Source organism: Callorhinus ursinus, unplaced genomic scaffold (assembly GCF_003265705.2).
Source record: "Callorhinus ursinus isolate GAN/ISIS: 27379988/994484 unplaced genomic scaffold, GSC_fseal_2.0 scaffold19, whole genome shotgun sequence".
In the NCBI taxonomy this organism is placed as follows: domain Eukaryota; kingdom Metazoa; phylum Chordata; class Mammalia; order Carnivora; family Otariidae; genus Callorhinus; species Callorhinus ursinus.
This window is the reverse complement of record NW_027397081.1, coordinates 28440582-28463790: the sequence shown is the minus strand read 5'-3', so window position 1 is coordinate 28463790 and position 23209 is coordinate 28440582. Positions and strand designations below refer to the sequence as shown.

The window sequence follows — 23209 nt, the reverse complement described above, 5'->3', positions numbered from 1 at the left end:
GCAGAGGGAGGGGGAGAAGCAGACTCCCCGCTGAGCAGGGAGCCCAATGAAGGGCTCAGTCCCAGGACCCCAGGATCATGGCCTGAGCCAAAGGCAGAGGCTTAATTGACCGAGTCACCCAGATGCCCTTGGAGCTGAGTCTTAAAGATGAGTTTTGGAATTTAATCGGCAGAGGAGGGCATTTCGAATAGGAGAGGCACCATGGGGTAACACAGAGATAGGTGCAAATGTGAACATTATTCTGGAAGGGCCAGTGGCCCAATGATGGTCATGCATCTATAGGCTGTTATATCTGAAAGGGGATTTGCAAATGATCTGGTTCAATGGCTTATTTTGCAGTTGAGGAACCCGCAGGCAGGAGCGCTGAACTGACTTCTCCAAAGTTTGAAACTGAGCTGCTCAGTCCCTTCACATCAGCTCTCTGTATTTGAATCTACCATGCTTTGGACATATTTATGCGATGGATGGAGTTACTTACATCTCATTTCTGGGTGCTTTGCACTGGCTTTTGTCCCCTTGCCAAGTCTACAAAAAGCATTCTCTTGCTCTTCCACCTTAAATACATCCATCAATTCATGAATCAATCCATCTATCAAAAATGTATATAGAAACTACCTTGCCTGGCACTCTATACACTATTTGTTTATTTCTCCTGCTCTTTAGAACTACCCGTTTGTTTGTGTTGCTTATCCTTAAAATGCACTTATTCTTGATATAAGATATGAAAATCCGAATCTATACTTCAACGTTTCAACGCGTCGAGAAGCAGAGGTATTTCAGAGCTGAAAAGACACTGGGATATAGCTTGGTGCGCTGTTTATGTCTGTTCCAGTTTATATATTTCCAAGAAAACTATTTTTAGGAGCCCCTGCCCAGCACCGTTAGTCTGAGTTAATTAAGATGAAAATGAGGATGAATCATTTCTGATAAACCCTTGCCACCTGCAGAAGAAAGTCGCCTATGACCTCTTCCGGAATCCAGGAGCTTGGCCGCCTGCAGCCGGGCTGCACATGATGTGTATGTCATTCCCCTGCTGCTTTCCCCCTACACCCCCTGTGTCTTCCGCCTCACTCTCACCCAGCCTGGCCACACAGTTCCAAGGCTGTCCAGCTGCAGACCTGGTCTCTCTTCTCTGCAGACCTGCAGGGACATGGGTTGATTGCATACACAAAGATGTCAGAGCAAATAACTACGTCTGGGAGCTGTCGGAAAAACAGTCTGCGGAATAAAACGCACACATTGTCGAAAGGGTGGGGGAGGTTAGAAAGCAGGATATCTTGACAGAGAGAGAAAAGTGTTGGAATTAATTCATAAACGTGTTGGGTGGAAATTAGCAGATGATGATTTGCAAGGGGAGTGGAGACAGAGGAAGAGAGAAAAGGGAAGAGAGACAGATGGAGAGGGGGAGGGAAATGGTGGAAAATAGAGCAGAAGACACAGATTTCTTTCACGGGCTTGCTTTACCCTCAGCTGAAGCAGCCTGTGCTTTTACAGGGATCCCGCTACGCCTTTCAACTCGTGTTCCTCCCTTAACCTCCGCCATCCACCATCAGCAACCCCTGCTCCTGGCCTCACTCCAACCTCCCACTTCCCCCACAGTTGTGCTTTTTGCACGTGTGGGATTCCCAGTTTCTTGATAAGGGGACTCTTGCGAGGCTAAAAGCACCAAACTTCTGGCCCAGGCATGGTCGGGAGGAAGGGACTTTAGAGGGAGGACTTACCTCCTGACACTTGGGTCTGATACAAATCACCTTCTCAGAGCCTCAGCTTTTCTCCCTGTCAAATTAGGATTGTTGGCTAGCTAATGAGATTCTGTGAGTCATTTATCTTAGAATCTGGTATGCTATATGCATTCAGTTCGTATCATTGTTATTATTATTACTACTACCATTAATAGCAGCAGTAGGAGTAATAGATTTTAAATTCTCTCTCTGATGTTTGATACCTAGTAGTTCGATCTTTCTGATACAAGTCAAGAGGTCTAAGCAGTGTGTTTAAACTCAGTTTTAGAGCCAAAATGGACACATGTTTCCCTACTTCCATTCCTTAATTGATGGTTGGAGTTTTGCCACATAACAGTAAGTCTGTTGGATGATGTTCCATTCTGGAGCATCTTTCTCTGTGTCTTCTGAGTCCTTGTTTCTGTACCACATGGCTTTAGGGCCTCTTCCCCCACTTACAAAAGGGAACAACAAATTGCATTCTCCATAAAATCCATTCACACCAACACACTAACTCTTCAAGTGTTTTGCGATTGGAATTCCTTAATCTCTGATTGAGCTTTGTCGTTTGAGAACAAAATTAGGCATTACCTTGCCCAGGGTAAAAGGATCTGGGGAGGGGTAGAGGGGACTTTTCCTCTCCTCTGTTTTCTATGTTGTCCCTGAGGGAATACTTGCTTTAAGCCTTTCAGAAGGGTTGCTTCAAAGAGAAATTGAGATGTGCAATAGTTAATTTTAAATGTCAAGTTGGTTAGGCCACAGTGCCCAGAGAGAGTCAAACATTGTTCTAGAAAAAGCTGACCTCCGTTGAGAAACAGGGAATTCCACTAGGAGACAGCCTTCTGATTTGAACTGTAGCATTAACACCTCCCTGGGTCTCCAGCCTGTGACCTACCCCACACACTTGGGACTTGCTAGCTTCTACAATCATAAAAGTTAATTCTTTAAGACAGACAGACACGCACACATGCAGAGAAAGAGGTGACATATATGTAAAATCCTACCGAGTCCATTTCTTTGGAGAACTCGGACTTTTAACAAGCCTCTTGGACCCATGTTCTCTCCCTGTCATTCCCCTTTCTTTCCTTGTCTTCTGCTTTTGCTTTGCCACTTCCTTTCCCTTTCTCTTTCCCAAGACTTCCTGATGCCTGGAGGAAGGAAGGTCAAATGTTGATTCTGTGTTATCCCTTCCCAGACCACTGGTCTGCATTTCTCGCCACCACAGGCATTTTAGAGCCTCATGACCCAGAGAGGTTTGCCCTTCCTTCCCTTCCTTCCCTTCTTTCTTTGTGACACTGAATCCATCCATCAAGATGATCCGGAGCTGGAGCAGCTGGGAGGAGATGAGGGAGAACTTTTGGGATTACAGTCAGAGAAAAATTTTGGTGCCAAGTTAAGAGGTGGATGGGGGAGCATTCCAGGTGATGAAAAGAAGCTGTTTGGAGACAAATCCCAGATCTCCATGTGGTGGGGGTGATAATGCTTATCGCCCAGCAGAATTTTAGAGATTGTCCAGGCCAATGCAACTCAGGCTGTTGACCAAAACCCACAATAAAAATACATTTTAAAATGTCACCACACCACAAGTGCACCCGTGAGAGTCTGAGAACTCATACAAATAAATGAATATAGTCTAGACTCTCTGATGTCGTAATACTTCATGAGAGGCTTATTCTTTATGCCAAGTGACCATATATCACAATGATTATGTAAATCACAAGATATGCTTCTGATTAATATGGTTATGTTTTATTAATTAGGATATTAATATCTGAAGCCCATCCACATAGCTTGTTAGCCATGTGGTACAGCCACCATTTTCCTCCCATGAAGAGCTTTTTACAATATAAATAATAGTGTGCTCCAGCATCAGTAGTTTATGGGCACAGGGCATATAATTCTAATTCTTTTTCTTAACCTCAAGCTAAATTGCTACCAATAAAATCGTATCCAAAGTCTAAATGAGGACAAATATATTCAATTATGTAATATTTGGTATGTGATTCTTGAATAGCTATAATATCTGTGAGATTGCAGGGTAAGGATTGGAGATACAGGACTATTTTTTATTATTTATTAAATAAATATTTATTGAAAATCTGCTATATCCCAGGAACTCTTATGGACGCTGGTGACAGGGCAGGGAACCATGGGGGGGGGGACAGGAAAAGATTTAGCATTTTCTTTTTTTTCTTTTAAGATTTTACTTGTTTATTTGACAGAGAGACAGAGAGAGAGATAGAGCACAGGCAGGCGGAACGGGAGAGGGAGAAGCAGGCTCCCCGCCAAGCAAGGAGCCCGATGTGGGGCTCGATCCCAGGACCCTGGAGATCATGACCCAAGCCGAAGGCAGATGCTTAACGGACTGAGGCACCCAGGTGCCCCAAGATTTAGCATTTTCTACTTTGAATTTCTAGAAATGACTAGGAATAATCTTCTCTATGCATCAGTTTCTTAATCTAATAATATAATACCTTCCTAATAGAGGTGTTAAAATAATTATATTGAACTGTGTGGTGTATATTCTGGTTTCTAACACACAGTAGGATGATGATGGTGATGATGATGAAGGCCACTGTTAGTTTTTAAATGTTAGTTGGTTGATCTGTCCCTGAGTGGGTCCAGAGATGGAACTTCTAACCTGAAACAATTCATCCTAACATATCTATAAATCATTAACCATGTACAAAATATTGTTATTGGCATAGGTAGGTCTATGGCAGTTTCAGGGAACTCTGAATCTTCAGACACTACATATCAGTATTCAAGTCTCTCATGCTGAAGGGAAATAAAACAAAACACAACACTAGCCTTCCCCCGACCCACATCTCTGTCCAGTTAGAGCTGCACTTTCTCTTTTCTCATTTGCTTGCAGGTGGGCTTGAAAGCCTGGCCACATCTGCTTTCTCCACTCCTTGTATTCTGTCCTACCCAAGCTCAGCACCTAACTTCCACAGCCCCAGTGGGGAAACTGCTTCTACCAGTGACTCCACCATCTTCCATTGTGCAAGACCAAAAGCCTGATTGTCCATCCTTCACCAAACTGAATTCTCTAGTATTTGACACTGTTAACCACTCCCTTCTTCCTGATTAGCCTCCTCCTTGATTTTTATGAAACCATCAATCCCTGATTTCCCTTCTATTTTTCTAGTTACTTGACAGATTCCTTCACGGGTTCTTCCACTCTTCCCTTAAATGTGTGTGTTGCCCAGAATTCACACCAACGCTTTATTCCTTCTCACTCTACTATTCCTGTTGACTGACTTCATTAGTACCCAGGGCTTCAGCTCCCACTTTTACAGAGATGATTCCAAAATCTATAACTGTAAACATTGTCTCTTTCTCAGGCTCAAAACCTAAATATCCCAATGCCGGCAGAAATCTTTACTTGGATGTTTCACCAGCACTTTCCATTTGGCATTTACGTTGATCACCCTCCCCTCAGTATCAACTCTTCTTGCTATTTCTCTGATTGGTAATATCATCTGCTCAGCTGTCAACAACAGAAACCAAGTGGCAGCCTAAATCCTGAAACTTCAGGCTTTAGGACTAAATTTAGGATTCACTTCCTTTGAGCAGCTTTCCAACATCCCAAATCTAGTTTAGATTGTCCAACTCTGAGACAGCAAGGCATCCTTGCATATTGTTATTTTGAATCTTATATTTTACTACAGTATCTGATTTATTTGCCTTACTAGACTATAAACTCCCTGAGGGTAGGTAATATATCATATTGTTTGTATCCACAGGCCCAGGAAAGTGCCAAGATGTTCAATTAATATTGGTCAAAGAACCCCCAAAACTCACAGCACAAAACTGAATGATTGAATGAAGTTGTCAACAAAACAAATAATATAAAATAAATTGGCCAATGAGATAAGACTGCACATAACCAATATATAATATAAAACACAAGTTCCAGTTCCTAAGACCAAGAGAGATCAGATTCATTTTAGGAGGAAGGGGATGGAGTCCAGGTAGAGTAGCATCCTGCTTATTGAGCACTTACTACGTGCCAAGCCCTCTGCTAGATATTTCATATAAAACTTGTTCAGTTCTCCAAAGATAGAAGATAGTGTTAATGTTGTCCAACTAACCATTGAGGAAACTTGGCCTCAGAGAAGTCTGGCCCATTGCTCATGGTCCCCAGCTCCTAGGTGGTGGGTCCAGATTTAGAGCCAGACAAATTGTCAGGCATTCTCTCCTTCGTACCTTGGTTCCCTAAGTGGAATGATCCATTTTCCACCTGTCACAGTGGAAGCAAGAGTAAGACCAGGGAGGAGGAAGACTATAATTACTCCTATTGAGCGTTTAATAAAACACGTTTTATGGCTTGTAGTTCTCAATATGTTTTTTTGTTATTTGATTTCTAGAACTATATGAGGTGTGACTATTAAGTAATGAGGATGATTTTATTGTACATCTTGTGGAAATTGGTCCCTTCACAGGAGTCTCCATCCTTTCTAGGAGGAGGTAATGTAATGTGGTAGATGCCCTATGATGTCCCACCCTTGACAAGTTTGGGGGCCAGGGAAGAAATGAGAGTGTGGTAAAGAGAGTCTCTAGTGGGGATGGAGTTGAACCCTCTGCTGTCCAGCTCCCTGACTTTCTACAGACTATGGATAGTGGACATCAGTTCTCTTCATGCAGCAAATATTTGTGGGTATTTATACTGTGGCAAGTTCTAGTCCATAGTAGAGGAATCTGGGATGAGCAAGACAAATATCCTGCTCTCAGGGACCTTGCGATTCTAATGGGAGAAAGATGGTTATAGGTGTGTGCCCATGCCTACACACACACGCACACACACACACACACACACATACACATTTTTAAAAGAGAATAAAATAAGGGGGATGATACATCAACTGGATTCTATGGCTATCAGTAGATCACTCTAAGTCTTCGGGAACACCTCATCTATATATTTTTAAAATGCAAATCTTATCTGCCTATGTTTTTCTGTTGGCTTTGCTTAACTTAGCTTTTGTTGTTTTTGTGCATCCCTTGGGCTATTTTTGCTGTTTTATTTGTTTTGTTTGGGTTTGGTCAGTTTCAGTCATTTTGGCATAGAAAAGAGAAGAGGGCTTGAATGCTCACTGACAGTTGCCATTGTGTTGGGTGCTATAATAGGAGGTTTCACGTGTATCATCTGTCTTAATTCGCACAGCAAGCTTTGAAGAAGCTCTTATTAACCCTGTTTACAGATGAGGAGATACAAACTCAGTGAAGATAAGTAATGTGCCCAAGATCACAGAGCTCGTATGTGACAGAGCTGGGCTATGAGGCATGAATTTTAATTCATGCCAACTGTTGGTTCTTTTCACTAGCTCAAGGAGAGGAGTCCTGTGTTGGAAAGGATGTGAAGTGGTCTATGATGAGAGAAGAACGGATTAAGACTCAACTGACCTGAATTCTGGCGTCAAGTTAGCTACTGACAAGGAAAACAATTTGACATATATTTGCCTCATTTGCAAGGGTGCAAAGAGACAATGGGAAGTGAAATTCCTCATGCCTACCTGGTACTGATCATGTTGGCAGCTATCATATGAGAACTGCTTTGGGTTTTAGAGGACACTACTTGTGTCTCATTCATAGTACTGTGTTTTGGCATCTGTTTCTATTTCTTGGAACTTCCTTGACCCTAGAAATTCAAGGCCTAGTCAGTTCTTACCTCTCTGATCACTAGCGAACATTTCTAGTTTACTACACCACCTTGTCTGGAGGGCCCCGAGAGAGCCAACTTTCTTCACGCTAAGCTCCAAAATCTCCTCGGTCGTTCCCCTCCACTGGGTCCTTACCGATTTAGGTAGGTTTCTGTAATATAAATATGCATCATGTACGGGCTTCTTACTTTATTTTTTTCCTAATGCACACACAGAACAGCTGGGTACAATCTTTTCCCAGATAAACACAAGCTGTAAGTTTTCTTTATTTATGAATAACACACAGTTTGAAATTGCTTTTACAACTGGATACACACGTCATTAGGTAAGTTCAGATATTTCTGTTGGATCCAGAATTCCCCAGTGGCCATCCTTACCTAGGCAGCTCCTCCGTGGAAAAATGTAACCTTATCAATAACCACTTTTGATCCTTAGGTGATCTTTAGGTGACCTCTAATTCTAAAACTGGCTCTTCTTTAAAATCAGAGAAACACCTGTCCCATATCACACACACATAAAACCTTCAGACGACTTGAGAATTTGCCTGCCTTGTGCCATACAGCTTATCTATCTATGGCACCACTTCAGGGAAGAAACCTGTGGCATTGGGGGAATTAGGTACTTCTGATAGGTAATAAGAACTAACATTCATTGAATGCTTACTGAATGCTAGGCAGGATGCTGAAGACTTTACATGCGGTATTTCATTTAACACTCACAAATACTGTGTGTACTCATTATTATCAGTGCCTCTATTTACAGATGGGGAAACTGAGGATGAGCAAAAGTTAAAGAAATAGTGAAAAGTCACATGGAAGTATTTAGAGGAAGGATTCAGACGGATCCCATTGTCCCTGTTCTAGTCCTACTACACTATAAAACAGGGGCTTTCAATTGACCTAGATCATGGCTGTTAAGTTACGGTAGATGCATGACTTAAACCTGGATCACTAGACTCTTATTAAGGGTAAGTGAGCAGTACCTTTTTTTTTTTTTCCCTCAAAAATGTACTGATAACTTCATGGCCTTATTCTAAATCAATCCTAGAATCTACTCTCAAAAGCTGAGATGTGGCTGAGCAGAGGAAATCTACTAAGAGACAAACTGAAATCAGTGTAATCACTTTAGGTTCTGAAGCTTAAGATAAGGGGGACTATTTCTAATGTACGAACAAAGACGGAGGGCCTAGATCTGGGATGAGGGTTCCATGGATAACATGCCTCCCACCCGGAAAGAATTTTACCACCTTTTGTTTTTAGCTTAAGCTTGGAAGCAGGTTTTTGATGAGATGCTAGTGTTGTCCTCAGTCCTGTACGGAGCTTTTTATTCACTCTTTCAACCTCTGCCTCTCAAAATCTATTCCTTCTGGAGACATCACCGTCACAGGAAACTGCACCACCCAGTTACCAACCAAAACTTAGGAGTCATCCTCAGTCCCTTGATCTTCCTCAATTCCAACATCCAAACTCTCAGAAAGTCCTAAACTCTGTACATCCAAGATACACCCCTTACGTTTCTATTTTTCTCTGTCATCATTGCTTCTGCCATCATTTCTTTCCTGCTCCACTCTTGAAAAAAATCTCCCCGCTTCCATTCTGTACCCTTGCAAACCATTCTCCATCAGTTCATGTCACCTCCCTGTTTTAAGTTTTCCGAAGTTATTGCCCTGCCCTGGATCCACCTCTGCCTTTTCTATTATAAATCACCCTGAATATCAAGATGTCTATAGATCTGAATCAAAGGTCTAGTTTGGACATGGGGCATTTACAATCTTTCACTCATGTCTTTCTATATTCACAAGTTGTTATCACAGGAAAGTGGGAGTTGTGTTATATAATCCTAATTTATGATTATGAAATGCTTCCAGTGTGCAGAGTGTAACACATCGCCTCATTAATTGTCACCCTGTATTAATCATGTTTTAAAAATTTTCTGTATTTTATGATGCTTTGACATCTGGGAGGCTTGCTATTTCTGGAGAGACTGCCCCTCCCAGGGTTAGCTAATTCCTAGAGCTAGCAAGCAGCTTGTCTTCCGCATGCCTTTTGCGGGCAAACCAATCAAGTAAGAGCCCACATCCCCAACTGCCTTCTTTATCCAACTGTCACACACCAAGCTATTTCCTCTGCCCTAACTCACCCCAGGAACACTAGAGACTACCACTGTAGCCCAGGGCCTGCCAGAATTACTCGAACAATCTGATTCTAAGCTTGCTCTAGCTTGCCTACCCAGCTTTACCCATTCCTTCTCATAGATGCTGCAACCAAGGCTCTGGGTCTTTGCTTTCTCCTTGCTTCCTCTCCTTCTTGACACTGACCCGCCCCCCCCGCCCCCCCCCCCCCGTGTTTCCCCACATGGCTCTGCAGGGCATGGTATGCCCTCTCCTCTTGGGAATGGTAAGTAATGAACTCTTTTTTCAAGGAAGCTGTCTCTATGTCTGTTAACATACCAGACCTCAAAACAAGATCTTGGGGACATCTCAAGACAATAGCTGAAGGGTTGAGAAGTCAGTCTCCGAAGAGACAGTTCAACTCCAGAACCAACATTCCTCGTCAGTACTCTTACTTTGTCCTCAGATATTCATCTCCATATATGCGGATATACATCCAAGAGAGGTTAAACTCCCCATCATGGTGCTCAACCAAATATTCCTTAGGAAACCCCCAATATAAACCACTTAATCCTTGTTCATTGTGAACCTCGCCTCCTGTTCTCTTTTCCATTCCAAATTGGTTTGTCTTTCTATTCTATAAATGGAATTCTGGTCCCTAGCAAAGACTTACACATGAATGAAATCTCCCCCACAAAACTGTTGACTGGCAAAGATTCACATAAAGATTAGACCTCTGTAGTTATTTCTCTGATTCACTAGCCCTTGAGTTCAGTGATTTATTCAACCACAAATATTGAACTAGGAAGCCAGCTTACTAGAATAAAATAGACACAATAGGCCCTGTTCTCCAGGACTCTAGGTCCCTATAGCTGGAGGGAGCCAGCCCAGAAAAAAGAAAGATTTCTTACATAATATTAAGAGTATATAATGTCTTGCTTCAACCTACCTCTGCTTCTCTTCTTTTCTTGTCCCTTCTGTTCTTTTCGCAGCTGGGCTTCTTCCCCAATAACTTGTCCCATTTCAAGCAATCCTTCATAGACTGAGTTAGCATTTAGCAACTGCTCCATTTGCATCTCCCAAGGAGCACTAGGACCAGACTGACAGGTGCATGACAAGGGAATGTCACCTGAGCCCACTACAACCAAGTGGCAAGAGCTGTGTCACTCCTACGGCAGACTGACCCAACCCCATACCACCATTCCCCAGTGTTCAAGACAAAAACTCTGTAACTGAAGAAAATAATAAGCACAGCCTCACATTCTCAGCTTCACTCAGGTTAAAGCACTAAAGAAAGCCTTTCCAGTCTGGTGATAATGGATAAGAGCATCTCAGAGTTTAGGGGATTAGGTACAATGTGTATACAGAAAACCCGGGTACACTCAAATCTCCAGGAAAGATGTGTGTCATTAAAACTGGCAGGTGGTTCCAAAGTAAGTAGTTTGGCTGTTCTCTGAGGCCTGAGCTTCTCTTCCGGGCATCTTTTCTCTCCCATCCTTATAGCCCAAGAGCTCAGGATGAGTGTTCTGCCCAACTCCTGTCTTTAATAATATCTCTTTTCTGGAAAGGAGCTGATACGTGTTTTTTTTTTTTTAATATTTAAAAGAGATAAAGCAAACATAGCATGACTAGTGACCAGTATTCTTTCTTCCTGAGGTGTGATGGTCTCATTAAAAACTTTAGACCTAAAAACATATGTGGGCTCCCATTTACAAGGGAAGATGGGGCAGTATATATAAAAGCTCAGTCCCCCATAATGGGGAGCAGATAAGATGCCTTTAAACAGCTAAAGGAATGAATAAGAATTTAAAGCTTATTTTTGAATTAAATTCCATTGTCCGGAGCCCTGCCTAACTTAACAAAAGGATTTGAGAAAGAATACAGTACAGAAAATGCACCTAACAGCCCCTGAATTATGATATAGGGGGATAAGCTCTGGTTCTGCAGGTATGAGGTGCTTCTGCCAGAAGGAACAGAAGAAAAGCAATAGGACCAAGGAAAGCCTGAGCGCTCTGGTTAAGCACTGAAAGAAATTAAGCCTCAAAGAAACTGATAGGCTGGCCTTTAAGGATGCCCTAACCCCCAAGTCCCCTCCCAATACCACTGTGGTGCCAATTCATGTTGTGATCATAAAGCCATAGAGTTTCTGAAAATCAACCCTAGCACTCTTTAGGCTCTCCATGTGTTTTCCCCATCTCTCTCTCTCTCTCTCTCTCTCTTTTTACAATAAGATACTTGAGCATGGAGCAGTTTGGGGACTATTCTGTATGTTGTGCAGTAAGAAGAAATTCAGACTTGCCAGTTTGGGAAAGAGAGAGAGCAGGTCTAGAGCCATAAGTAGCTCCGAGGTGGGTAATCTGAGCAGAAAGCATATTTCATCTTTTTGCAAAAGCTCCGGGGAGCCCCGCCATAGGACTGTACAGCTTGGCCAGGCGGCGAACGGCGGCAGTGGTGAACGCGCACACACCGGTTTAGCTACCTCCGGGGAAATGATGTTCAGTTCTCCGGGGCGGGGTCTGGCAACTTCTGCTTGGGCAAGGTGCGAGCATCACTTTTCCATTTGCTGCTCCCTCCTCCACCCCCGCCCCGAACTCCCTCTTCCCCCACTCCCCTCCCCCCGCCCCCCCGCCTCTTGCAGGGGAAGCCACCAAGAGGGGCGCGGCATCTTCTCGGCTGGCTCGGGTGTCAGGGGGAGAGTGGAGCCGGCTGCGGCGCCCGCCTCACCCCCGCTCCGCGGCGGAGCCCTTGTGGGCGCGGCGTGGCAGGGGTTAAGGTGGGCGCTCGCGCCCCGCGCCCCGCGCCCGCCGCCGGGATGAGCGCGCAGTCCGCCGGCTCGCTCGCAGCCGGCCCGGGAGAAAGTGGCGGTCAGTGATGGAGCTGCTGCCATGACAACCCCGGCGGTCGGGGCCCGCGCGCGTCGGGGCCACTCCCGGGAGGAAGGCGGCGCGGAGGCCGGGGGCGGCCGCTGAGCGTGGCGTCCGCGCGTCCCCGCGTCCCGTGCCGCGTCCCCGGAGGAGGCGGGGGCGCCGTCCGCCAGCTCCCCGTGCGCCCGCAGCCTGCGCCGGGCGGCGCTCTGCGGGCTGGCGACGCGGGCCGGGCTGGCCACCAGTCGCCGCCCGGGCTGCGGTGGAGGACGCCCACGGCACCGACGGATCCTCGGGCTGCGACGGCCGCGTCCCCGCGCTGGAACTTTTTGCCGCCTTTGGGTTCCAGATTCGAGACTCCGGCTGGTCTATAAATACATCTGTACATGTGTGTGAGCTAATAAAACATTTTCTCCTCTCCTTGAAGCAGCAGCCTTTTAGGACATCTCCTTTATTTCAGAGACACTTGCCTTGCTTCTTTGGGTTATAAACTTTTGATGCCAGACCTCTGCAGAACGTGCCCAACTGAATCTTAAAGTAGCATCTTGAAGAGAGAGGCAGAGAAAGAGCAATCTGTGACCTTCATCCCTGCACCTTCCTCCTTCCTCTCCCTTCCTGGCTGCCTCCCTCCTCCCCAGGGGAGCGTCAAGAAAGCTCTTTTTGGATGCAGGAGGGGGCATCAGGTTCTGCTAGGCTGGAAAGCTGAGGCAGGATTTGAGGAAGAATCATTAGACTCCGGAGAGCCTGGACTCGTTTCTCCTCCTTACCCCTCTTTGCTTCTGGCTTGCTCCATCCCTTTCCCGTCTCCCCACACCACAACCCGCGACCCGCTGGTGTGCGGGGCGGGGGACAAGGACCGCGCCGCTGCCGGAGTTCTGGGAAGTTGTGGCTGTCGAGGATGGGGGTCTGTGGGTACCTGTTCCTGCCCTGGAAGTGCCTCGTGGTCGTGTCTCTCAGGCTGCTGTTCCTTGTACCCACAGGAGTGCCCGTGCGCAGCGGAGATGCCACCTTCCCCAAAGCTATGGACAACGTGACGGTCCGGCAGGGGGAGAGCGCCACCCTCAGGTAGGGAGCTGTACTTCAGCAGGGGACTGAGCCCCTCGGACGTTAAGGATGTGGGTAGGGGCCAGCAAGACAGCAAGAGAGAGAGAGAGAGAGAAAGAGAGAGAGCAGAAGGCTGGGGTGGGGGAGTAGGGCATGCGAAGGGCCTTTCTTCAGGCCCGAGAGTTGTCCACTTGCAGACTGTGGCTGCTAACACCCATTTTCCTGGACAGGTTTGTCATTTGCTCTGGCTTTTCTGGTCGGGGATCTGATGCAGGACACGGAGGTCCATGCTTGGGACTCCATGCATCCATGAGGCCATGACATGGCTAGATTCACTTGATGGCCTGGCATCAAGATGAGAACACGAGCGCCCTGTAATTGCAGTACTGGGGGTTAGCCTAAGATCACTGAGCGCTTTGGTGCTCTCTCACAGGCCAGAACGTGATGAGGCAAGGTAGTCTTCCTGATGGGGTGACTTGCTCCTACCAGAGACCTACCTAAAATGTCAGGCTCTGGAATTGCCAGTGCTGGGCCATAGCCATTTATGAGTCTGCTCAAGACGCAGCCATCCATGCCAACCGTGTGTGGTGCTCCTGGGACCCCTATTATAAATTATGAGGGCAGTTTTATCTTTGCAGACTCGGACCAAGGAGAGGAAACATGTAGCTTTTATGCAACGACATCACTCCTGTGCGAAAAGCACAATAGAAAGCTTTTTGTTTTACCTTAATGAGTTACAGAGAATCGCTTACATGCTCCAGGCAGAGGGGTGGAGATTCTTGGAATATGAACCTTTGGGGACTGGGCCCACTGCAGCAGAGACTTTAATAAAAATGCAGCCACCACTTTCCACCAGCTCAGCAGATATCATCTTTTATCCCTTTAATGAGGCAGTTCTGGTCCTAGGAGACAGATTCAGGGACGTCCCAGCTTAACTCTGGCTTACAGTGTACACAGGCTGAATGCGTTTGCCCTGTCTATGACTTTGATGGTTATGTTGAAAATAAAACATGCTGTCCCAGATTCTGCAGCCAAGAAGCCTGGCTTCTCCAAGGAATAGTTGAGGATGGGGCTTCCTTCCTGTTCCTTTGGCTGCCCTGGTTGAACTCTCTCTGTATCTGAACAAGCTGCGCCCAGGGAAGGAAAGAAAGGTCTCTCGGGACACTGGCTATTTTTTTTCCCCAAGCTCCAGGCTAAGGTTGAATTCTTGCCACTTTCAGAGATTCTTAGCTGCATCTTCTCTTGGAGAAGAGAACAGGTTTCAAAGATCTGTCTGCTGGTGCTCAGGGGCCCCAGAAGAAGAGAGAAAAAGGGGTGCTAGGGACAGACTCCCCTCCCTGACTGCAGGAGGGAAAACCCTTCTAGCCCCATGGGCACTCGTCAGCCTATCCCAGACTAGAGTGCAATACGTCTCAAGAAATTTCTGGAGCCTCCTCCTGAAAATTGACCTGTGGGATGCACATTGGCCGCAGAGCTGTGGGCTCAAAAATAGGAGTGGTACCCCGGCTACAACACAGGTTCACCGAGGAAATGTTGGTAAATGTTAGCAGGTGTGAGGGGCTGGTGATGCTGCCACACACCTGTCTTTATCTTCTAACCTAGTACTGGGGGTGAAGAGGCCCAGCACCGAATAAAGCCTCCTTGCTGAACCTTCCAAATCTTTTGTCCCGTTCCTGACCCTGGAAGTTAAAGCAGAAACTTAAAAACTCCCTTTCTGCTTTCCAGGATGCAGTAAGATGATTCCACCAGTAGAGGGCTAGCTTCGCTCTGCCTTTTTTTTTTATTAGGGGCTGGCCTGGTTTCATGATCTTCAATTCAAATGTTCAGCAGCTGGGCTTGGTAATGGGAGTGGGAATAAAAACGGGAAAAGCTGAATAGTTGCTTTTTGTGCTTTGTGGAGGAAAAAAAAAAACCTTAGATGTGCGAGTATAACTGTTATCTGTTACCTGATTGCATGCTTTTATTTTTTAAAAAGTGTTGATTTTGTCTCTCCTCCTCTGTATAGTTTGCTCTGAAATAGAGCGATTCAGCACATTGTCCACATTTTAATCTCTTTATATTCTCCTTTTTACCTCTTGTGTTCTCTCTTATTACTTTAGTCTTCGATTTTATCAGGTGATTCCATTTTACATGCTTTTGCCTATAATTCGTTCTCTTCACCCTTTTTTGCCTTTGTCATTTAATTCTTATTAATTTCTGTTTTTTTTTAAGGTTTTGATTTCATTCTTGCCACAGTGTTTCTTAAAACAACATCCCAATCTCCTGCAGCTTTCTGGGGGTCCCAGTCTCTCTCTAGTTCTGCGTGCACCTTTGGTTTATTGGCTAACAGCTGTGTACCCATGTCAATGAAAAACTTATTTGTCAGGGCTTCAAGGGAGAGTCCTGGCTTCCAGTCTTGGGAAATCCTTAGCCTCAACCTCAGATAAATGTATCATGTTTTATACGTGTTGTATTTTGCTTTTAAGAGACCGTGATTCTAAGTATGGTCACACTTCAGTCTCCTTAAAGATGTTCCCTTGGGAATCCAGTGTTTGGAAATTTAGTGTTCTGAATGCATCAAATGTGCAGGATGTATTGAAAACATTGAATGCTTCCCAGGCCCACGAGCCACAGAAAGTCTTTTCGAATGTGGTTACTTTGGATCAAAATCTCTCACATATGCTTCTAAATCTTTCCTAAAGTCACAAAGGAGGCCAGAGACCTAGTAGAAAAGCAAAGGAGTGGAGGAAGCTGGGCCCTCATTTGAATTTTCCAATGAGAAATTGCATGGCCTAGAGAAGGATGATGCCCTTCCTTGGAGATAACAGTTTTGTTTTGATAGGTCTTTGATTGCATTGAGGGACGTTAGGAAGTGATGTGCCGGAGATGACACTGAAGTTTCGAACGTGGATAAAACTCATTTTATATAAGTGAGGCAATATTATCTTCCTCATAACTACTTCACAGGGCTACTTGAAAAGTAAAAATAATTATTTGAATATTGAGTAATTTTGTCTTCTTGGAAGAGAGATGATATGGGAAATGAAGGTGGTGTTCACTATGGCTGAATTACAGCTTCTATGAATCTGATTTGAATTCATTATTACAAATGGGCCCTTTTGGCCAGAATCATTTCATTACAATTATCTGCTGTTGGGTTAAAAATGTTCTGTGCCTTTCCATTAGATTAGATGTGACAAGGATCTAGAAGTCCTATGTCTGAATCAGTGCCACGTCAGGAAAGGAGCCCAGGATGCTCACTGTGGTCATTTGGGTCCTATTAAGCCATTTCTGTTGCACGGATGATAGCCCAGTGTGTTTTGTTCCTGGGCCTCAATCTCCTCTAAATTTGGTTTACTTGGTAGAACCACGTCATCTGTGTACATGAACATTGTGAGGGGCTGAGGTGGGATGGAGGCAGGGCTTGTTGCTTTAAGGGACTGGTCCACTAAGTGGGAAAAGTTCCCACTGACATACTGTTTTTATTTATTTGCTTGTTTGTTTATTTATTTTTTATATGGCAGGATAATCAGTTTTGCTGATCTAGGCTTGCTGATCTGGGATTATGCTTAATAACTCTTTTTCTAAAATGACCCTACATTTTCATTTGGAGTTCTGAGCTAATCCATTTGGAACCAAGTATTTGAGGGTTTACTACTGCCACGGAATAATCTGAGCAGTAGGATTTTGCCCAAGCAACTGGGGCAGTGAAGCTCCCAAGGACAACATACTGTTGTTCGCCTGGGCATTTTTCTCTATTTTGCACTCACCTTCAGCAGCTTCTCTGTTTGTGAAAATTAGAAAATTCAGAATAGCCACTAGATTATTGGAAACAGGTGCACCACTTTTGCACATTGCAGTATTTAAGCTGTCTACACTGAATAAGGTCATGGGAAAGGGCAGTCTTCACTCTTGGTCTGGGGAGATGAAGACATAAAAAGAAGCAAGTATGTGTCCGTAAAGGACCCCTCACACAGTGCTGCTGACCTGGGCTGCAGACTGGAGTTGCCCGGGATGCTTTAAAAAACTTCTACTGCCAGCCTCCCAGACCAATGAAATGAAATTCTCTGGAGTTAGGCACCGGGGTGGCTTGTGAGACTTAAAAAATTCTCCTCCGGTATTTCTAATGTGGAACCAGAGCCAAGAACCACTTCTCTAAAGCCCTTTCCTGCCCTCAGAACATCTGAGCAAGTGGATCTCTAATGACCCTACCTTCCCTTGACTGTCTCCTGCGTGCGTGCATGTACCTGACCACCCACGGGCTGCCTTGTACTCTAGAAAGGGCACTGGGTTCAGGGACCTGAATACCTGGATGTGATTCTTATTCTACCACTCACTAACTACATGATTTTGAGCACTTCGGTCCAACTGTGTACACCTAGAAGCAATATCTGCTCAGTCTATGACATCAGCTGAGATGAAGTGTATGGCCTATTCCAACTACAAAGCAACGTATACGTGCAAGTTGTCACTGGTGCTGTGTGGGATTCCTCAGTAACAACCCATAATACTCTCAGTCTTTTCCAGGTTTATGTGCTCTGCCTTTTCCCCCTTCTACACCCACCCCATACACACTTTTAAAATGTGCTGATTTCTTCCCGCTTCCCCTCAGCATCCTGCTTTCTCCTTGAGGCCCAGAATTAGTGAGTTCCAATAACACTTGTTAAGTATCTCGGTTCTAGCAGATACACACCATGGACCTAGCATTTAGGTATGGGTCCAGTTAGACTGGGAGCTCCTGGAGGTTAGGAGCCCTGTCTTATGTACTGAGTACAGATATCATGATGGGCACAAAGGATTGAAAAATAAGAATTGGTTGAATGCTTTAATCCTTTTTAATGGGACTCAGTCTCTTATCATGTATTATTACCTCTGCAACAACGAAGTGCTGATATCTAAAATGTTCCATTCTCTTCAGAATATGACGCTGGGACACTCAGACACAGCAGTTGGTTAGAGATCTTGGAGGCCTGAGGGACTTTTGGATTCTACTTAAATCCCTTGCCACAAGGGACAGCTGAATCCACCAGTGGTCACAAGCTGATCTGAAACTATGCAAGAGGTGCCACTATCCCTGAGGGCAAGACACTGAGCAAGGCAGTAGGATTGAGAGGAAAGTTCTTCGCAGCAACAGAATAATATATTTAGAAGTGAGGTTGTGTCTGTGGAGATTTGCCTTGCGTAGACACAGGGAGATACACGGAGCAAGGAGGCAGGAAGGGGTAGACGGAATGCTCAGTGGGTCCACTTGGGAAGTTGGTATGTCAGCTCCTGGACGAGGCTGCAGGATCCAGCAGGCTGAGGGAGCAGGGCTGCCTGGATGCTAGCACTCTCTGACGTCATCGATTAGTTAGAAGACGTCTGCCTCCCCCAACACATACGCCAGGTAGCACATGTCAAGGCAGGGGAGGGAAATTTTAAAGGATTCATGACATATGCTCTGTGGGTTTCTGAATTGCTCTGGAAAACTCAGCACCTCTTGTCATAAACCTTTTTGTTCTTTTTTTTTTTTTTTTTTTTTTGACCTTTAAGTAAATTTGGCCTTTGGTTTCAGTGTAGCCCTGTTGTTCTTTCGTCCCAGGTTCTGAAAAGGGATGGTGCCCTTGGCCTGCGTACCATGCTTACTCTGTGGCTGGTTCTGAGGGCCCCGGGGAGGACAGCAGTACTGGCCCCTGTGTTTTACAGATCTGAGGGGGTCCAGCAGTGCAGCAAGAGGAGGAGCCAAATAGGTCTTAGTTGACCTTCCCAAGGGAGAACTTTGAAAATTATTTATTAGCAGGAAGCAGTCTTCGCAGTCATGAGATAAGAGGGAATTATGGACCAAGACATCTTTAGGGCTGGCAGAATTTTGCATTGTCTATTAACTTAGGAACCAAGAGTTAACCCTGCTTGTGTTTTTGTTTTTTTTAATCCAGACAAGACAGCACCAGATCGTTTCAGATTCGTTTGTTTGTTTATTATTTTCTCTGCAGGAAGATGCTTTTGCCGATGCTGGGTCTAGCTGAATTGGAGAGAAAGCTGGCATGGGGTGGGCATTGGGGGAGAGGATGCATTATCAGCCCTTTCCCACCTCCCAGTAAATGACACCTTCCTGCAGCTTCTTGGAACCCTGGTGTATCTTTTTTAAGATGTGAAAATTGAAGTTGTAATGTCTCTGCAGCTCAGCAGTTACCCTGCCTCGATCTGTGTGTCATTTCCTTGTAGAGAAGGTTAGAGATGGGACATGTTTGAGCCTTATGTCAGTCTCCCTGCAGGATCACACCATAGACCCTTTTGTAAAATTGGCAAGGTGGCAAGCTTTTAAAACAAACACACTCTATTATCCATGATTAAGTGTGTGTCAGAGGCGAGGCCAATTAGTGTTTCATGTGATTTTCAGAATATTATTATCCCTAAATATTAACAGCCTCAGAGATTGAGGTTTAGAAGAGTTAAGTCTCTTACCTTTGGTTATGTGGTTATCAGGTGTCTGGATTTGCTCCAGGAAGACCGTTTTCTTCTTCTCTATTTTATAAGACCCTCCCTCCTGAACCCCCCTCCCCCGACCCAACATAGAGAACACAGAAAGCTTACATGTGCTGCCAGCAGAAAAAAACAAAAGCACCCTTTCTGTGCCCCAGACCTACACCTGATGAAAGGTCAGGAAAATCTGTGTTGCCATCGAGGGCTGTAGCTGAGCTGATCTCCCTTAGTGGTCCTCTTTGCTTTCTGCTGCTTACCTGCTCTCACCTGCATGCGAGTAAATGTTGCTCTGTCATCTGGGGCTGGACATGATGCACACTGTGAACAGTGCACAATGTGACAGCCACCAGGAGGGTCCAGGGTACTGTCAAGCCCATCACTGGTGCTCTTCACTTTGAACCTGTCCGATGTGCTGTGCCCCCCTGCTACGTGACCTCCCGCAGTATGCCAGGGTCTCCACGGACCCTGCAAACTAAGACCAGGTGGGCAGGGGATTCTTGACAAGAGCCCACCGATGCCAGAGTGCTTCCTTGAGAACTGTGAGGAAATGAGTGATCTGGATGGAAGTATAGAATGAAGGGAAGTTACTTTTTGAAATCCTAAAATATATGTCCTTCTATAATCCCCCGTCCCTGTCCTTATATTTGTATTTTAGTTTAAACCATTCGGTTGTGAAAAAAGAGAACCACAAGCTTTGTACTCACCTTGCCTCTGATTCATACCCTAGAGGAAATCATGTGACCCCTTTTGGCCTGTTCCCTGGAGACCGCACATTTTGCTTAAATCAAAGAGATGCTGAAGGACTTGACCTGGCTTCCCATAAAAGTGCTGATCAATAAAATGTTTAAAAATTAGTTTTGAATATTAAACATTTTCAGTGGTTCTGAAAATTTATGGCATCTCGATTAACCAACTTTCCACTGCATAGTAGGAACAAAGGATGTTCTAAGTGGTTGTTAAGTTTTCTGGCTAGCCCACAGAAGATAATTTAACTCATAATTATCCAAAATGCGACACACTGGCAATGAAGAATAATAGGGAGCCATGTTGTTGTAGAAGAAGTGATTACACAAAAGCAAGAGAAAAATGAATATACTTTTCTGTTTATCACGAATGCCAATGCTGAAGAAAAGTTGGCGTAGCAAGAGGAAGATAATATGAAAACTTTCTCTCAAAGAATGTTCAAAAGTTTTGGAGTTTGTCTTGTTATTCTTGTGCCAAATTCAATTTTAAGATGTATAGCTTTCGTTTTATTGGATTCAAGTACATGTGTATTATTGCCACTTCTCTGATGATTGGATTTTTTTTCATAAATATAGATGAAGAAAGGAAGATAGATAAAGGAAATGAAAGACAAAAATGGAGAGAAGAGAACACAAGAGAGATTTTCCCAAGGTGTCAGCTAAGAGTTGAAGGAAGACGCAGAGCTAGAGAGGAGGGGGAAGTGTGGAAGAAAAAAATCGCCTGAAGTGGGATTACCTGGTAGTCAAAGGTCGAGCAAAGAAGGAAGAAAGTCATAGACAAGAATTACCGTGTCCCACAATATCTGGTGTGTGAGTGTCTCCCTCCCTTCGTCCAGGTCATAGGACCAGACACACAGGGGTCCAGCGCCCATGCTAAGTCAAGGTAAAGAGCCACATAGCTCTCAGATTCTCACTGGCTGCTAGGATTCAGCTCTTTCTGAACCTTGCTTCCCACCTGTCCCCCAGCTATCAGTCCCCTTCTTGTCACTGACTTTTTAGTCCATGTCTTATTACTCTGTGTGGGACCTACCCTAGGCTGGGGGTGATTGAGAGTCCCAGCTTGCCTTGCTAGGACCTCTTCTCTAAGAGACCAGGTCCACACCTGACTCCACTCTTGGAAGCCTAGGGATTCATGAACTTTCCAAATGCTGGCCCTTTGCCTGCCACCCAAATGTCCATTTTGGAGATCATGTCAGTGCAGGGAGCGTGTGAGGTCTAGGGCAAGTCACACTTGCTTCTGTGCAATTAAACCGTTTACTCTCAGATATGTAGATTGCTGTATCAGGTATTTGTCTACTTTGGCTGGGATGGGTTGTGATTGATGCCATCACAACATAGGCTCTCTTGGTCACTGTTTGGAACTTCCCACATTGGCTAAAAGGCAGAGCCAGCATCTGTGACACAGAGAATTCAGTCAGTCAGGTGTTTTATAGGAGTGGCCGTGCTCACATTGAGATACCTTCTATAAGACACTGTGTAAGAAAGAGAAAGGAATAATGGTATTCACCTTTGTACTTTGCTGTGCTTTCTAGGCCATCTTTGAAAATATTCCTCTTCCCATTGTTGTTTTTATTGCTTCTTCCATGTCTTTTGTTAAATATATTAATATCTACTCTTGGTTTTGTATCCCCAGTGTCCAATACAATACCTAACATGTAGTAGTTGCTCCACGTTTGTTGATAAGATGAATATTGTCCTTTATTTCTATCCCTCGGTCTCTCTTTCTACCCTCACACACACACACACACACACACACACACACACACACACACACACACACACTTGAACGCACTTCTACCTTTTCTAATGAAGATGTTCTCACCCATTTTGAGGTAATTGGGAAGTCACTGAAATTACAACCAGAGATTCTGACATTTGAATCCTAGTTGAGATAATGATCTCCCCCTAGATATTTGGTGTTTAACTTGTCCTGTCTCCTCCTGCTTGTTATAATTGCTGTATTCACGAATTTCACAATATTCTTAAAGCCACTGGCAGGAAATTCTGATCAGTTGCAAGGGAGGTGAGACTCCCTCCTCCCTTTGTATCAAGGTTACAAAAGAAATGATGTCACATTCTGGAAATATATCTGCAAACTTTAGGGGATAGAAATGCCAAAGTGAGTAATCTTCTAAAATTGCAGGAAGCATTTTTGAGTGAAGGAATTTATGAACCCATTTCTTTGGCCATTTGAAGTGCAATTGTTTCTTTTTTTTATTATTATATTATGTTAATCACCATACATTACATCATTAGTTTTTGATGTAGTGTTCCATGATTCATTTTTTGCGTATAACACCCAGTGCTCCAAGCAGAACGTGCCCTCCTTAATACCCATCACCAGGCTAACCCATCCCCCCACCCCCCTCCCCTCTAGAACCCTCAGTTTGTTTTTCAGAGTCCATAGTCTCTCATGGTTCGTCTCCCCCTCTGATATCCCCCCCTTCATTCTTCCCCTCCTGCTATCTTCTTCTTCTTCTTTTTTTTTTTAACATATAATGTATTATTTCTCTCAGAGGTACAGGTCTGTGATTCAACAGTCTTACACAAGTCACAGCGCTCACCATAGCACATACCCTCCCCAATGTCTATCACCCAACCACTCCATCCCTCCCACCCC

At 44.7% G+C, this 23209-nt stretch overlaps 1 protein-coding gene across 6 annotated transcripts in view; it reads left to right on the top strand.

Moving 5' to 3' along the window:
* Positions 1 to 23209, top strand: part of OPCML (opioid binding protein/cell adhesion molecule like) — a 1085195-nt gene that overhangs the window by 564152 nt on the left and 497834 nt on the right. For 2 of the 6 annotated variants that reach the window (XM_025893733.2, XM_025893731.2), the window contains exon 1: positions 12591 to 13426. The exons of 3 other annotated variants lie outside the window; for them this stretch is intronic. In XM_025893733.2, the coding sequence (XP_025749518.1) occupies positions 13260 to 13426 (167 nt within the window). In that variant the 5' untranslated portion in view covers positions 12591 to 13259. Of the gene's footprint in view, positions 1 to 12590; positions 13427 to 23209 lie in introns of those variants that run through there. One more of the 6 variants, XM_073904000.1, reaches the window with a different exon arrangement.